At 41.8% G+C, this 16,758-nt stretch overlaps 1 protein-coding gene across 1 annotated transcript; it reads right to left on the bottom strand.

The window, feature by feature from the left end:
- Nucleotides 1–10,312: 10,312 nt before the first annotated feature.
- On the bottom strand, nt 10,313–11,317 carry LOC102866307 (olfactory receptor 52K1-like). The gene has a single exon (XM_006885716.1). It carries the CDS (start codon nt 11,315–11,317, stop codon nt 10,313–10,315), a length of 1,005 nt encoding a protein of 334 aa, XP_006885778.1.
- Between the last annotated feature and the right edge of the window lie 5,441 nt (nt 11,318–16,758).

The raw sequence follows: 16,758 nt of genomic DNA, 5'->3' as shown, positions 1-16,758 counted from the left end.
AACTGAGCTAGCTACTCCGTTCCTGGTCTCCCACAGCACTTAGGAGTCGTGACGTAGTTGCCTATCTGCCTTCTGACTAGATGAAGGTATTGCTGGTGGGGAAACTATGCCTGACACAGAGCAATTAAAAATATCGTATACCGTGTCTCACATACTTTGCAGGAGAGGTCCACGGTGTGTGTTGTGTTGGAGGAATAAATGAATGCACCAAAGGATTTTAGTAAACAATCATCTGAAATTTACAGTAGCCCTATGAAGTTGAATGAATACATAATTTACAACTAACCCATCAAGACTCAGAGCTTCCAAGAGACTTGTTTGGTCTCACCTAGGAAGATGAACAAGGCCCCAAATGTAGGTCTTATAGGAAGCTTCCTCCTACCCCAAAGCTTTGCCCTCCCAATCCTCACACAAGACAGACTTAATATTCATCTCAGCAGCAAATGACCTTTACTGACTACTCTAGAACCTTTCTAAGGACCTTTATTGAATACATACCAGGCACTGTTCCAAGTGTTTTTACAGTGTCTCCTTAATACAAATAGCAACTATTAATGAAATCCTGTTTATCATTGTGAACTCTGGGCCTTAAAAAGTTAACCAAGAGAATGTCACAGATATTAAATGATGGAACTGGGATTTGAACTCAGGTTAGTCAGTAATAATAAATAGTCCCTTTTCAGTCACAGTAAGACTTGTTTACAAAGCTCTCATAAATCTCTCATCTCCCTCACCCCCAGGCTCACCGTGGCCTCCTGTGGTATTGTCTGGTTAAACCCTGTGGCTTCAGTTTCACCCTTGGAAAGCAGAGCCAGTGCCCAGCTCATAGATGATCTAGGAGGCTGAGGGAGAGGATGAATAATTAAGCCATTGGCTCCAGGGGAGGAGCCTGAGGAGAGTCCTTTCCAGTGACTCAAGGGAGGAAACAATGAGAAACCCAGAAGAACTGTTCTGTCTCCCTTTGAAGACTCCTGGGGAAAGGGGTGGGGGTGGGGTGATAGTGCAGCCATTTTTCTTTGTATAGCTCTTGAAACTTCTCACAGGGCAGTTGCATCTATTAAAAGATTGTCCCATTTTACAGATAAAGCCTTTAGAGCACGTCAGAGTTCAGCTTGGACACTATTCCAGGAGATCTTGAGCATTATGGTATTGGAGAGGAGTCCTGAATATCCTGTGGACTGTCATAACAACAAAGTCTGTCTTGGAAGAGGTACCGTCAGTGTGCTCCTTAGAAGCAAGGATGATGAAACTTGGTCTTACATTCTTTGAGCTTGTTGTCAGGAGGGTCCAGTCCTTGGAAAAAGACATCATGCCAAGAAAGGTGGAGGGCAGAGAAATAGAGGAAGAATCTCAAGGAAATGGATTGACAGTGCCTGTAACAAGAAGCTTGAGCACGGTGGACCTTGTGAGTCTGGTGCAGAATAGGGCAAGGTTCAGATCTGTTGCTCAAAGGGTCTTTCTGAGGTGCAGTCAATTAGATGGCACCTAACAATAAGAAAACAGGTGGAAGCTGGGTATTACTGATTGGACTGATTCTTAGGAGATGAACCAGTTTGGGAGTTACATGGACACTCAAGAGTCACCCAAAGACTAGGCAGGAGAGAACAGTTGGGCAAAGCAGTCATAACAGGAATATCAGATCCTGGACCCACCTGATTGAGGGTCTCTCTCTTTCTCTTCCCCACCCTTTCTCTCTCTCTCTCTGTAAGCAACTGAAGTTGCTGAGATGTTTACTTCCCTAGTTGGGTGATCTGGGTGCTGGGGCACAAGCTGACTAAGGTGTGGATACTGTTGTAAAAGCCAGCAACAATAGAGGTCAGGGTGGAGGTGGCTCCTCCAGGCAGATACCACTAATAATTAGCTTGCACTCATTGGAATGGTTATTAAACCAGTTAGTAATGGAGCCAACTGTTTTTGTTTGTGGTTTGCATATCTCATTCTTGTCCATGTTTTTTGTTAGATGCCGTAGAGTTAAGTATGGCTGACTCTGACCATATGAACAACAGATCTGAATCTGTCCTATCCTGTGCCATCCTCACAATCTCTGACATTCTCCAGCCCGTTGCTGCAGTCACTGTGTCAATCTACCTGGATGAGGATCTTCCTGTATATCGTTGCCCTTCTACCTTTCCAAGTATAATAACCTTTTCCATGGAATAGCCTCTCTTAGCAACATGCTTGCAGTATGTGATAAGAAACTTTATCATCTGTTCCTCCAAGGAGCACTCTGGCTGTACCTTCTCCAAAACATATATGTTCTTCTGGCAGTCCATGGGATATTCAGTGCTCTTCTTCTGCGCCACAGTTCAAAAGCATCAATTCTTCTTCTTCTGTAAACCTTACTCATTTTTCAGCTCTTCGTAGCATAGCAAGTGATTGAAAAGACTATGGCCTGAATCAGGCACACCGTAGTCTTCAAATTAACATCATTGCTCCTTATTAATCTGTAGGGTTCCTGACTGCAGACTTTCCTAGTGTAATATCTCTCATGATTTCCTCACTATTGGATCCAAGTGTATTGATTAAGGATCCAAGTAAGATGAAGTTGTTGACAGTTTCATTCTTTTCTCCATCTTTCATCATGTTGCCTATTGGTCCAATTTCTTGTTCTTATAGAAAAAAAATATATGTGATCTGTCAAAGACATTATTAGCTTGACATGACTTGATGGTAATTAGAAAGAATTTTACCTGTAATCAACGTCATATATTTTAATCTGTAGAGACTGAAAATCTTTTATCACCATGAAAATAAGAATGAATTGTACCATTTTAAAGACATATGGTGCTGCCTCTATTTTCCATAATGGCCTAAATACCATTTCTCAAAATTCAGTGCCCAACCCACTGCCGATGACTTATTTGATAACATGCCCAAAGTGTGTAAGTCATAGTTTCGCCATCATAGCCTTTATGGAGCACTCTGCTGACTTGTTTGTTCTTTTGGTAGTCCAGTACTTTGGAGAGGTCCCTAACAGCAGACTTTCCCATGGCAATGCGCCTTTTAATTTCCTAGCTACTGGTGCCAAGAGTGTTGACTGTGGAGCCAAGCAAAATAAAGCTGTGTATAATCTCAATCTCTTCACCATCCATCCTGATGCTGCCAATTGGTCCAGTGGTGAGAATCTTTGTTTTCTTGACATTGAGCCTCAATCCATATTGTAGGCTGCAGTCCTTGACACTCTGCAGCAGGTGCTTCAGGTCCTCCTCAGTTTCAGCAAGCAGGGTTGTGTCATCCGCATAACGCAGATTGTTGATAAATCGTCCACCAATCTTGACCCCACATTTTGCCTCATAGAGCCCAGCCTCCTGTTCTGCATATAAGTTGAAAAGGTATGGAGATAGGATGCATTCCAAAGTACTGAAGAGCAATGGTGTTTCTCTGGAGACTAAGTGCGTTTGATACAGGCCATGGTCTTCACAATCACTTGTTATGCATCAGAGAGTTGGACAATGACCAAAGAGGATAGAAGGAGAATTGATGCCTTTGAGCTGTGGTGCTGGAGAAGAGTATTGAGAATACCATGGACTGCTAGGAAAACAAACAGATTTGTCCTGGAAAGGGTTAAACCAGGTGGCTCCTTCGAAGCAAGGATTTTGAGGCTCCGTCTAACATACTTTGGACATGTTGTGAGGAGAGACTGGTCCTTGGAGAAGGACATCATGCTTGGGAGGGTGGAGGGATGGCGCAGGAGAGGAAGGCCCTCTATGAGGTGGATTGATTCAGTGACTGGGATAATCAGGAAGGGAGTGTCAGAGACAGTGCGATTGGCACAGGACAGAGCGGAGTTTAGGGCTGTTGTACATAGGGTCGCTATGAGTCGCAAGAGACTCGATGGCACATAACAATAACAACAACATTATTAATATCACATGCAAGCAAGATTCTGCTGAAAATTATTCAAAAACAACTGGAGACGTTAACGGAAATCTGCCAAATGTGCTGGATTTAGAAGAGGTCATGGTACTAGGGATATTATAGCTAATGTTAGATGGATCTTGGCAGAAAGCAGAGAGTACCAGAGGAATGTCTATTTGTGCTTCATTGACTATGCAAAGGCTTTTGACTGTGGATCACAACAAGCTGTGACTGACTCTGAGAAGAATGGTAATCTCAGAACATTTGATTGTGCTTATGTGAAACTTATTCTTGGACCAGGAGGCAGTGGTCAGAATGGAGCAAGGAGACATTGCATGGTTCAAAATTGGGAAGGGAGTCTGCCAGGGATGTATTCTGTCTCCATACCTTTTCAATCTGTATGCAGAACAGATCATCTGGGATGCTGCACTGTACAAGGAGGAATGTGGCATCAGGACTGGTGGAAGATTCATCAACAACCTGCATTATGTAAATGACACAACCCTGCTTGCTGAAACTGAAGAGGACCTGAAGCACTTGCTAAAGAGGGTCAAGGTCTGCAGCCTCCTATATGGATTGAAGCTCAACATCAAGTAAACAAAGATTCTCACCACTGGGCCAATTGACAGCATCAGTATGGATGGTGAAGAGATTGAGATTGTTCACAGTTTCAGTTTGCTTGGCTCCATAGTCAACCCTCTTGGTAACAGCAGCCAGGAAATCAAGAGACACATTGCATCGGGAGTCAGCTGTCAAGAATTTCTCCAGAGTACTGAAGAGCAAGGACATCAGGCTGGAGACAAAGGTGCATCTAATCTGGGTTATAGTCTTTGCAATTATGTACTATGCAGTGGAGTGCTGGTCAGCGACTAGGGAAGATAGAAAGAGAATTGATGCCTTTGAGCTATGGTGCTGGAGAAGAGTGTTGAATATACCATGGACAGCTAGGAGAACAAACAGGTTTGTCCTGGAGAGTGTGAAGACTGGCTGCTCCTTGGAGTCAAAGATTCTGAAGCTTCATCTGACATACTTTGGACATGTTACAAGGAAGGACCAGTCTTGGAGAAGGACATTATGTTTGAGACAGTGGAGGGGACAGCACAGGAGAGCAAGTCCCTTGATGAGATGAATTGATTCAGTGATTGAATTAGATGAGATTAAAGGTTTGATGTCAGATCTTTCTGGATGTTTTGATGTCTGAATACAAAATGAGAAGAATGGAATGGCCCTTACAGATAATGTTTTCCCCAAAGTCTCTTGACTTGTTCATCTAGTTTCAACTGGAGCTGTGAGATGATGCACTTGCTTCAAATGTATCAGATTAGCATCTCATGTGATGGGAATGCTTTAAATATTAGGCTTTTATTTTTTTCTAACTGTTGAGCACTTCAGGAATTTTAAAGCTAAACTTTTATGGGCACTTTATTTTATTTGTCCTTAGTTTAAGTTTTTCTTTATATACTAAACAAAGGAAACTTTGGTGGCCTTGTGGGTAAGGAGTTGAGCTATCAACCCAAAGACAAGAGGATCAAATTCCCTAGCTGCTCCAAAGGAGAACGATGATTTATGGTCTCAGAAAATCTGCAGGAGGGTCAGCTCTGAGTTGGTTCTGATTCTGTGACAATGAGTGAATGAATGATATTAAACAAATAAAGAAATCTACAAAAACCAAAAAGGATAGTTTAATAAAGTCATCACCTATGTCAAGAGAGAGAATCTTGCCAACCAAAGCACACTCACTGCCTTTGAGATTCTGAGTCCTAGATTCTTGTCCACCACCTTAAAGGTCCCTTCTTGAGCCCCAGCTCAGTTATAATCTGTCCACTTTGGATAGTAGCCCTTCCTCAGGATAAATGCTCTCTTTATTATGATAATAGCTACCTTGTATTTGCGTATCTTGAAATACCAAGATTTAGTTTTGTCTTAAAAAATGTCAACATAAATTTAGAATTTTATTATCAAAGAAAATAGCTACTATACACATATATTCATGATAAACTAGAAATATTTATATTAAATTAATTGCATATTTAAACTCACCATTTCATTCTCTGTTACCTTTCATTCTGTCCTCCCTCGTAAAATATGAAAATATTTGTGGCAGAAACGAAATCATTTGTCCTGTACAGTTCCTCAGCAGTTGGATTTTGCTGCTTATATTCCCCTGATGTGCCTTAACATTGACACAGGGACTTTGGGCACCATGAGATAGCCCAGATGCAGCTTTTACTGTCCAAGTCAGCTCTGGAATCAGCTGTTTCTCAAGCCATTGTGCTTCATTGTTTAGGTAGCATAATACGCTGTGTGTTTGACCAAAAGATCAAATAGTTGAAATCCACTAACCATGCTGCAAGGATAAAGCTCGTCACTTTCTGGACAGATTTACAGACTCATAAACCTCTGAGAGGGTTACCAGTAATTGGAACTGACTTGATGATTGTGGGTGTGGGTTCTGATTTTCTATTGGGAGTAGGCACAATCCCCTCAATAACTAAGCATTTGCAAATGATTTTCCCCCTTTAGCATTACTTTTACATGAAAAGAATGATTTTCGTTTGTTTGTTTTACTGCTTTACCCCTGATGATTTAAAAATACCGTCTCTGGGACACTGCTGCCAGAAATAACTCAAGTAGGAGACATTGATGAATGTAACCAAGCCAAAGATGGGTGACTTTTAATCTGATGCTCTCTGGCCTGTCTTTCATTGTTTTTGTTCAAACATTCCTTTAGGTTGTGTAGCCCTGGTGTGTCCACTTGCTGTACAGCGGTAACTTGTGGTTGCTGTGAGGCTGAACACTGTGATGCTGATATGTCAAATGTGTTGATGGTTGGTTATCCATGGTGGACAGTGTTGGGTGAAACTTCCCGATTAAAACAAGCTTGGAAGCAGGAGCTACATCCACTTCCATAATAGCTTGCCTCCAGAAACCCTATGAACCCGGAGAGAGGATGAGAGAAACACAAATGTTGAGGACTCTCCTTCATAGGGTCACTATGAGTCGCCTGCGATTTGACAGCACTTAACAACGTACATCAAAACGTTTTCCAACAGGCAGAAATGAAAACTTATTGACTGGGAAAAAATATTTGGCAATGCCATCCAGAAAAGGGACTCATAACAAAAGTCTACTGAATCTTACAGGCCTCCATAAGAAAAAGATTGAGAACCCAATTACAAAATGGGCATAAGACATTGAAAGATTTTTTACAGAGGAAGACATTTGGATAGTCAATAGACACATGAAGAGATTTTAAAAAATCACTGTCTAATCCATGGTAATAATGCCTAATATATGTCTAATCACTTCTTATAGAAAAAATAATTTTCTGTTCTTACAGAGTTCATAATTGGGCAATCAAAATTATTTATGCAATATGTAGTAAAACAATGTGATAAGGAAAAGACTAACATTTTTGGTATACATTCTTTGTACAAAGTATTAGTAATTTTATTAGTCATCTATTGTCACAAAATTCATGCATAACAAGCAACTATGGAACCCAGTGGTATCCAGCACTGAGGGAGTTCTGGTGGCACGGTCCACACTGAGCTGCATTGATCACCCATGGGTCTCACCTCTTTGACCATTCGAATCACTCTTGGTTAGCAGGAGAAAGAAAGATGAATGATCTTCTCCTGTGCAATTGGCAGTTTCAGAAATCCAACGGAACGTCAGCTATGCTTAGTTCAGACTCAGTGACGATAGAAATGAGATACACAGAGTAAGCGTTTATTGTTTATATAACTGACTGGTCACTTGTTTTTTAAATTGTCGTTTGAAAGTTTACAGAGCAAATTCGTTTCCCACTTAATTGTTTATACACATTTTGCTTTATGACGTTAAATACAGCACCAACACTTTGACTGCACTCTTCCCACTTCTTCCTTGTGATTTTTGTTTCCAGTAATCCAACTATCCTATGCCTCCTGCCTTGTGAGCTTTATTCTTGGGCAAATGCTTCCCTTTTGATTTTGTATTATTGATTGTTCTAAGGAGTTACTACTTCCCTTTTGTTTTTATCCACCTTGTTAAACTGTTTAGTTTTTTGCATGAAAGTCGAGACACAAAAATGAGGTTAGTTCCAGGCTGTAGGGGTAGTGGGTGGTCAACCTAGTGACTCTTCTGACTTTGGCTGGGTTTGATCATATATCTGAGGATTGTCCAGATATCAGCTAACCTTAGCATTGGCTGGATAGCGGGAGAAAGTTAAGCCTGTATCTCAAACCCGTTGCCATCAAGTCTGACTCATAAGGACCCTGTGTCACGCTTGAGGCTATACATTTTTAAGAAAGGAGCCTTCCCATCTCACAATCCTTGTCCTCCCTATTTTTCCTAGCTTTAGTCCTGGTCCCAATGCAAGTGATACTTATTTTATATTTTTGTTGTTTTAGATCCCCACTCCTGGTACTAATTTCTGTATCACTTCTCTATGGCCACAACACTGCTACTTAATAAACCGCAAATTCTCAGTAGCATACAATAATGAGCATTTATTTATCACATGTTTAGGTCATTTGCTGGTGACCGATATTGGCTAGACTCGGTCATAGGTATGGATATTGGCTGTGCTATGTGGGATGACTCAGCTCTGCTCTTGTTGAGCATCTTTCATCTGTAGGTTAGCCAGAGAATATTCACCTGGTACAAGACCCCAGTGGGAGTACTTTGGTCTATACCTGCTCATTTCCCCTTTCATAACCTAAGTCATGTGGCTGAACTCAGAATCTGAGTCAAAGCTGACTACAATGTCAAGTGATTAGATGTATGGTTACATAGGGGGGTGAACTATTTGGGCCATCTTTGTGTATTTTTCATGGAGATTATTGTGGGAATATTATAAATAATATAATATCTTTCATATTTGTAATTTTATATGCATAAAATATATATCATATTGACCAGAGTCTTCCTCTGCTCACTTGCAAAGTGGTCGAGCCAGTGCTATGTAATGTTTTCCTGGAGAACATTTTTTTGTAAAAGTTTTAAAGTTGTACTGTTATTAAATTGTTATCTTGCAGGTCAAAACCCGTGTTAGACTCAACTTTGTGATGTGAGGGCTGGCATTATGTAAATGATATTTATTCTTTGTTAACAGACTTCCTGTTCTATTTTTCTAATACAGGATACTAGATTGGCGAAAAAAGGGAGGGAAGAATAGATTTGATCCATCCTGTTTGCCTGTTCTTCCTGCCAATATCTTTGAGGGCAAGGAGCATACCATGCTCACCATGGATTTTCCTGATTAAAGTCATAATTACGTCTTATTACTGAGTTGAAAGATTTTTTAAGTCTTCCTCCTCCTTGACCCATTAGAGGGCTGACCACTGCTGACCACTCCAGCCTTCTTCAAGTAGTCTCTGTTCCTTTAGCTTTGGTGAGGCTGTCCTCTGTTTTCTTTCTTCCTTTCTGATCCCTACATACAAATGAAATCTTCTGATTTCTCTTAAATCTACAACTCTTTATCCAGACTGTGACTAGCCAGCTCCAGGCTACATTGTCTCTCACATGAAGTTTCTTATGAGTATCCTACCTAGTCTTCTGGCTTCTAGTCTTCCTTTGGGAGGGATCCAACTCACAGGTGGAATCCACCAGCTCTTCCTTGGGAGGAAGATAGGCAATCTCCTCTTGTGTGATTTATAGCCTCTGAAAGCTCACTGGAAGGCCAGTTAAGAGTCATAGAATCCACACCTTAATGGCTATAGGGTGATCATTCCAAAACATCAGTATGATTTTGCCACTTCGTCAAACTCCTTGTGACAAACAAGGATTTCCGTGATCTGGTCTCTGCTTACCCACTTGGCCTCCTCCCTGTCATATTCCTGCTCTGCGCTAGAGCCATGTGGGCTTTCAGTGAATATCCATACCCACTATATTTATCCAGGCTTTGGCTTAGGCTTCTGTTTTTGGCCCAGAATGTTTCTTCTTCTCTCTCCTTGCTCCCATGTGCATACTTTCTAATTTTATCATTCAGACCCAGTCATCTTCTCTGTGAAACATTCTTAGCTTTAGTGATTGTTCCCTCCTCTACATTCCCACAGAATTTTGTACATGCATTTGTCATTATTGGACATTCTGTGTCCTTACAGAGTGATCAAAAAATCTTTCAGGGACAGGATTATTATTTTTCTTTTTTTAGGATTATTATTTTTAAAATCCTTGGGTTAGCCAGAGGAATATCTAAAAAGTGGTAATTAAATGATTGAATAAATAAATGAAAACGCACTTGCAGAAGGGAGGGAAGCAAATTTAGAAGGCAGAGAGAGATGCTTGCTTTGCAGCTGGTTTGTGTGTGACTATTTTTTTGGGAGTGGCTATTTTTATATGGCTATGCAACTCTCAAAGGTGAATGCAGACAGCCAAGGCTAAACTATTGTGGAGATGACTCTCAAAATTACCTCTTCACCACACTTGATACTGAAAGTGACTATTAGAATCCCAAGTCCCAGAAAAGTCAAGCAGCGGACTCCTTATGTGATGCCAGAGTCTGGGGCTTTTCAGTGGAGGGCTGTAGTGGTGCCTTTTGAAAGAGAGTTCCCAGGTGCTGCCGGATTTCCTTGGTTCTGGCCCCATAGATGATGGGGTTGACCAGACATGGAAGCAGCAGATAGAAGGCACTGAGCAGGTTGTGCACATCCTGGGAGGCGGTGCGGGCCAGCCTGTAGACAATAGATGAGGACATGGTGGAGGAGTAGACAGTGAAGATGACCAGCAGGTGGGAGCCACAGGTGTTCAGGGCCTTGGAGCGGGCCCCACCTGATGAAATCCGGAAGGCAGCGTGGATGATGCGGGAGTAGGAGGCCCCGAGGAGGAGCATGTCAAGGACTCTGTTGAAGACACGGACAGTGAGCCCCACAGTCTTGTTCAGGGAGATGTCCCCACAGGAGAGCTTCATCAGGGCCATGTGCTCACAGGCAAAGTGCTGGATCACATTTGAGCGGCAGAAGCGCACACGGGAGGCCAGTCCCACCACTGGGGCCACGATGCAGGTGCTCCTGGCAGCTGCCGCCCCCACCAGGCCAGCCAGCAGCTGGGCAGTTATGATTTCTGGGTAGCGGAGCGGGTAGCAGATGGCCACGTAGCGGTCCAGGGCCATGACTAGGAGGATGTTGCAATCAAAGACAATGAGGAAGTAGATGCAGAACATCTGGACCAGGCAGCGAGCCAGGGAGATGTGGTTGAAGTGAGTAGAAAAGCTGAACAGCATGGCGGGCAGCACGGTGGTGGCGGCACAGATGTTGATGGCCAGGAGCAGGGCGATGAGGGCGTACATGGGCTGGTGCAGGCTCCTCTGGGCAGCCACCGTGTGGATGACCAGGGCGTTGGCAGAGACAATCACCAGGTAGAGGCTGAGAAAGGGCAGCACCAGGAGGGCTCGGGACTCCTGCAGCCCTGGGAAGCCCACCAGGAGGAAGCTGGTGTAGGACACGTTGGAACTTCCATTGCTCCACCCTGACATTGTCCCTGGGGAGCAGGGCAGCTCCTGGGAGCGGGAAGCTGGATGGCTCTGGGGTGACGAGAGCAGGAACCCTGGTGGCTGAGCCTGCCCCAGCCTCACCAGGTGGCACTGGGGGCTTTGTCCTTCATGAAATTCCAATATGTCTGTAGAGAAAACAAAAAGCTGCTGTCACCATTTTATGTTTCAAGGAATATCAGCATTTCCTCGACTCAATTAGATTTTCCTTTCTTTTCCTAGAAAAAACATTAGTTTATTTTCTCACTTGTAAACCTTTATTGGTGACCCATTTGTTCTAGGCCTTATGCAAGGGGCTTGGCATACACCATGGATAAGTTATTGTCTCTGCTTTGAGTGAGTTCACATTCTATTGAGCATGCTTGGCAAGTAAGGTAAAAGTTGGAGAAGAGCAAGATCTTCTTCTCATCTGGTTCTCGCTAGAAAGCCAAGGGTGCCTTTTCTAATGCCAGGTTGAGGATAGTGGCCTGCTGCGCAGTTTGTGGAATTTGCAAAGGACATTGTTGAAAACTGCTGCTAGGACCCTTCACCCAAAATCTAACTGGCTGGAATACAAGATCTGAGGTTGAATAATGTGAGAGAGAAAACGTCACTGGAGAGAACTGACGTCTCCCTTCCCCATCTGATGTGGAGGGTAGAAAGGGAGCATTCTCCCACTTGAGCTGGTGAGCCCAGTTGCTGGGAAGTTGATTCAGACAGCATTTTTGGTGACTATGTAGACAGCAAAATATCCCACAGGGTTTTCAGTGGTTGAATTTTTCTTTTTAAAGAAATAGATTGCTGGTCCTTTCCTCTGAGGTATCTGTGAGTACACTTGAACCTTCAATCTTTCGTTGTTTAATTTTAATTGTGATTTGCGTGAAACTTTGCAGGATAAATTGGTTTTCCACTCTATCATTCATATGTATTTTATTTTAGACATTGATTATAATACCCACATTGTATGGATACTCTTCTCAGTCACAGACTTCTCTGTGTCACTGCCAACCTTGACTTGCTGTTCTTATGTGCTGTTGAGTTGCCTGTGACTCATAGCAACCCTTTGTATAACACCCCTAAACCCTGCTCTATCCTGTGCCAATCTTAGTGTCTCTAATACACCTACCCCCATTACCAAGTCACTGAATCAAGCCATCTATCAAGGCTCTTCCTCTCCTGTGCTGTCCTTCCACCTTTCCAAGTCCCGCCTTGCAACATGTCCAAAGTATATCACATGAAGCTTCAAAATCCTTGCCTCCAAGTATCAGCCTGGCTTCACCCTCTCCAGGACGAACTTGTTTGTTCTCCTAGCCATCTATAGTATATTCAATACTCCTGTCTACCACCATAGCTCAAAGGCCTTTGACTAGCAATCATTTATAACTATCCAGGGACTGAGACTAGTGAGAGGAGCTTTAAAAAGACATAGCAGGAGATCTAGACTAGATATAACCTTTGTGTTTTGACAAAATAACTGTGACTCTATTTGAGTCACACTTGGGATGACTAAAGGTTTAAGACCGAGACTAGAACCACCACTAACAGGGTCAGCAAACAGGAGGCCATGATTAGGCACAAATACATGCCCTCCTGCTGGCCATGTGAATGCCACAAAAAAGAACCAGGTTGGAGACATCTTGAAGGGCTCCAGCCTGAGAAAATGATCTGGCAGAGGGTGTGTGTTTAATGATAGACTTCTATAATCAAAGTCTGACTGAGTGCTTCAACTGAATGGACATTGGTAGTAAAGAAATGTACCCAAGGGACTCTATCAGGCTCAGAAGAATGAGGGCCAAGACCTAGACTCAGCTAGAAGACTAGCTAGAACCTTTCTGTTCCTGACTGTTCTCTTCTCCTTTGTTCTGTCCCCAAGGATGAAGATGGGAAGAGAACTCTAAAGAATTTCAGAAGAAATCAACCCAACTGGCACTTTCTACCTAAGGTGTATATAAAGAAGCTATCAATAGTAAGAGAGAACTCTTCATCTCAGTTGCCAAAATACATTTCCTTTTTAAATGAAAAATAATTAAGTATCTGTTGTCTTTTATTTAAAACTACCAAAAATTTACAGACATCATTCTGGAGTTTGTAATGTAAAAAACTAGCATAAAAAACAGATAGGAGTGGAGAGTGAACAGAAGAAATAACTAACTTTTCTTTGGTTTGCCCCTCTGAAGTGTGTTTTTTTCAGACTTTAGTGAAAATGGAGCAACCGCTATAGAATAGTTTTGATAAAAAAAGATATTGGAAAACAGTAGATGAAGAGATAATGTTTCCTGGAAGAGTGTGAATCAAGGAATATTTTATTAGGAAGAGTCAGTAGCATAAAAAAATTATAGAATCAAAACTATGTTATCATCTACCACTACTAGGATCACTTATTCTAAGAATCTTGGAATATCAGGGTGATACTGTCTTTTAGGAACAGAGAATACAAGAGTCCAGCAAGAGTTTGGTTTGCGCTAACGTATCCTGAGGAGTGGATGCCCAGCGCCAACTTCCCTCCTGCTAACTTCCGAAGGGTAAGATATATTGTGGAGTCTGCCTGGCTGTGGGCACCCTGTTGTGAAGCCCCCTTTATCATAGGCAGCCTGTCTAAGTGGAGCTGAGAGCTGTTTGAACAGAGAGCTGGCTCACTCTCAGGAAGCTCTCTTTGTTAAGCATCATTATTCTCTTTGCATTTTCTTTCTATTACATCTGGTGGTGCTTCTTCAAAACATATTTTTATAAAACTTAGTCTTTTAAAGCCAAATGTTTGTGTTGGGAAAGGCTGAGTCTATTAGGATGAGCTGTTGGTATGGCGTTGTATCTCCACACCTCACAGAAAGCAGTGTAGGATCTTGTCTGGTACTGAGGAGGTGAAGAGGAGTTGGATTGGTTTAAAAATCAAAGTGAAAGTAAAAATACATGTGGTTTCTGAGGAGCATGGATGGTGGAGTCCGAGAGGCTTCATTCTCCATGTGTGATTCTGGGTAAGGACTTACTCTCGGATTCTCACCTGCAAAATGAGAAAATCAAATTGGCCTCCAAACCTACCCAAAGGAGGTACTTTGGAGGAAAAGCCTGGCAATTGCTTTCAGAAAGATCACAGTCATTGAAATCCAATGAGTACAATTCTTCTCTGAAACACATGAGGTCACCAGGGGCTAGAATAGACTTGACAGTGACTGGGGTAAGAGGAACCCCATTATTTCTGAGAGGACTAGGTTTTCATGGATCTCTAAAGAAGAAGGAAAGAATAGTGGGACTCAGTCTGCCACAGCACCTCTGGGATAGATTCAGGAGATGGTTCAGGGGACATTTTCAATTTTGAAGACCTTAAAATCCATGATTAGAGGTTGGGAGGATGGATACTCAAGCCTTTCCTTTCTCTCTGGGCTGGAGGACGTGAAATACCTGGCCAGAGGAATGGTGTTAACTGGGATGGCTCTTGAAAAATCCACTCAGTCCTTACTCCCTGGGCTAATCCCGAATCTTGCTGTCTCCAAGTTATGAGCCCACACCAGCTCCCTGCTCTGCCAAACACAAGCTCTCTTCTTACTTACCAAGACTTACACAGACAGAAGTAGGAACTGGCGGGGACTGGCCGGGCCAGGCCTGTGTTCCATGAATGGAGTTAAATTCACTCCGTTCCTCCCTGTGGGAGTTGCCATGCATGGGAAATTCCTCCTCCCAGTCTCTGACTTAGCCAATTAGCTGGATCCCAGTGGTGGCCAGCATGACAGTGTGTCCCAGCAGAGCCCTGTGGGATGGGAGGACCAGCATGGACAGAGAGCAGCCCTTTGATATCAACACATTAGAGAAAGAGTGAGGGGCCTTGGTTAGGGGCATAGGAAATAGTTCTCTGGGATCCTTTTATTTCCTGCATCCCTGATACTTTCCAAGTGACCTCATCTATCTAATTTCTTTGCCTACCTATTGACTTTCATGATTTATACATCTGTATATCTGAGTCTTTCCTCTGCACCCAGACCCATTGACTCCTTGTACATCTTTTAGCTGATGTCCTATAGGACTCTCAAATGTATCAAGTTCTGTGCTGGAGCTATGTTTTCATTCCACAGAATTGCCATGCTCTATGTTTCTTCTGTTGAAATGATATTATTGTCCTTAAGTTGCCCAAACAACCATTAGTGAATGAGTATATGTGTGTAGGGAGGAGGGGAGAGAGGGAGTGAGGGAGGTGGGAGGTAGAGCAAAAAAGAGAGAGAATGTGTGAGAAAATGAGAGTCAAGACTGGAAAAGGCATTCAGGGTTGCTCGTTCTTCACATGTAACCTATTAACAAGCTCCAACAAGCCTTTTATTTCTGCTACAAGTACCTCATTTCTATTCCTTCTGTCCTTAAATTTTCTGTTCCAAAGCATATTATTTTAGCCTGTTTACTGATACTATCTTCTCAGTAGTGTTCTATGTTTTATTTATTGTTTTTAATTTTATTAATTTTAATGAAAATTTACAGAGATTTTGGATTTCCATTCAGTCATTGTTGCACTATTTTCTTTACCCCACCGCAGTTTGTTCCTCTCTTTTTTTTCCCTTGAAAGTTTGTTTTAATTGTCCCATTGCCACAGTGCTTGTCAAAACCAGTTCTGATTAATCATTCTGGTTTTTTTTAATTTTTTAAACTTTTTTTTAAGGACAACTTTTTATTGCTACCAGAGGTTTTCATCATCATTCAGTACATGGTTGTGATTGCAATACCTTCTTTAGCCTGCACAAGGAGCTCAGGACCCAGAGGTCATTAAGAGAATATAGGTAGACTGGGGAGGTGGGGAAGTAATTTTTATCAAGAATGTTCTAATAACAGAAAGCTTGGGCAATGAATTACTACACGTTACAGACTCAGATCATAAACTGCCCCAACATCTAAACAGTCATTCTTATTGATTATTAAATCAGTGAAAAATCTTCATAGTTAGAAAATCTCATTTTAGTTGTTTACATACATATTTCTTTGATGAGCACCTGAATATATTAACTTTATCACAAATTATTTTATACAAATGTCAAAAATGTTTTCAACAAATGTAAAAGTGTCCTAGTAACATGTCACTTTTAAGTTTCACTCTAAGATAAAAATAAAAGCACTAATTTTGTTTGACTCTAGAAACTAAAATAAGACAAACAAAATTAATGAGTGTTGTCTATTACCACCTTTGATTTACACAGGGCAATTTTGAAATAACTTTTTAGGCTGATCATGGGGTAAACATGACAGTCATATAATTTCTTCACTAAACTACTAAAAATAATTTTGGGAGTTTTCTACTTAGTAGTGGAAACTAGGACATGGATCAACATGCCTAAAATTCATTTAAAAAAGCAAGCAAATGAGTAAAATTAAATTAGGATGCTGAGGATAGGAGTTATGAATTCTAGAACTTTAGAAAACATTAAATATAAATTTTTTCCCTTTTTTTTCTATAATTATATTTTATTAATTTT

This window comes from Elephantulus edwardii, unplaced genomic scaffold (assembly GCF_000299155.1).
Source record: "Elephantulus edwardii isolate Elephantulus edwardi_28Jun2011 unplaced genomic scaffold, EleEdw1.0 scaffold00044, whole genome shotgun sequence".
Classification (NCBI taxonomy): Eukaryota; Metazoa; Chordata; class Mammalia; order Macroscelidea; family Macroscelididae; genus Elephantulus; species Elephantulus edwardii.
Note: the sequence above shows the minus strand (reverse complement) of the source record. Positions and strands in the feature narration are given on the sequence as shown.

What these genes read in the sequence shown, in the direction of transcription:
- LOC102866307 (XM_006885716.1), bottom strand. Translation starts at nt 11,317, where the DNA reads ATGTCAGGGTGGAGCAATGGAAGTTCCAACGTGTCCTACACCAGCTTC.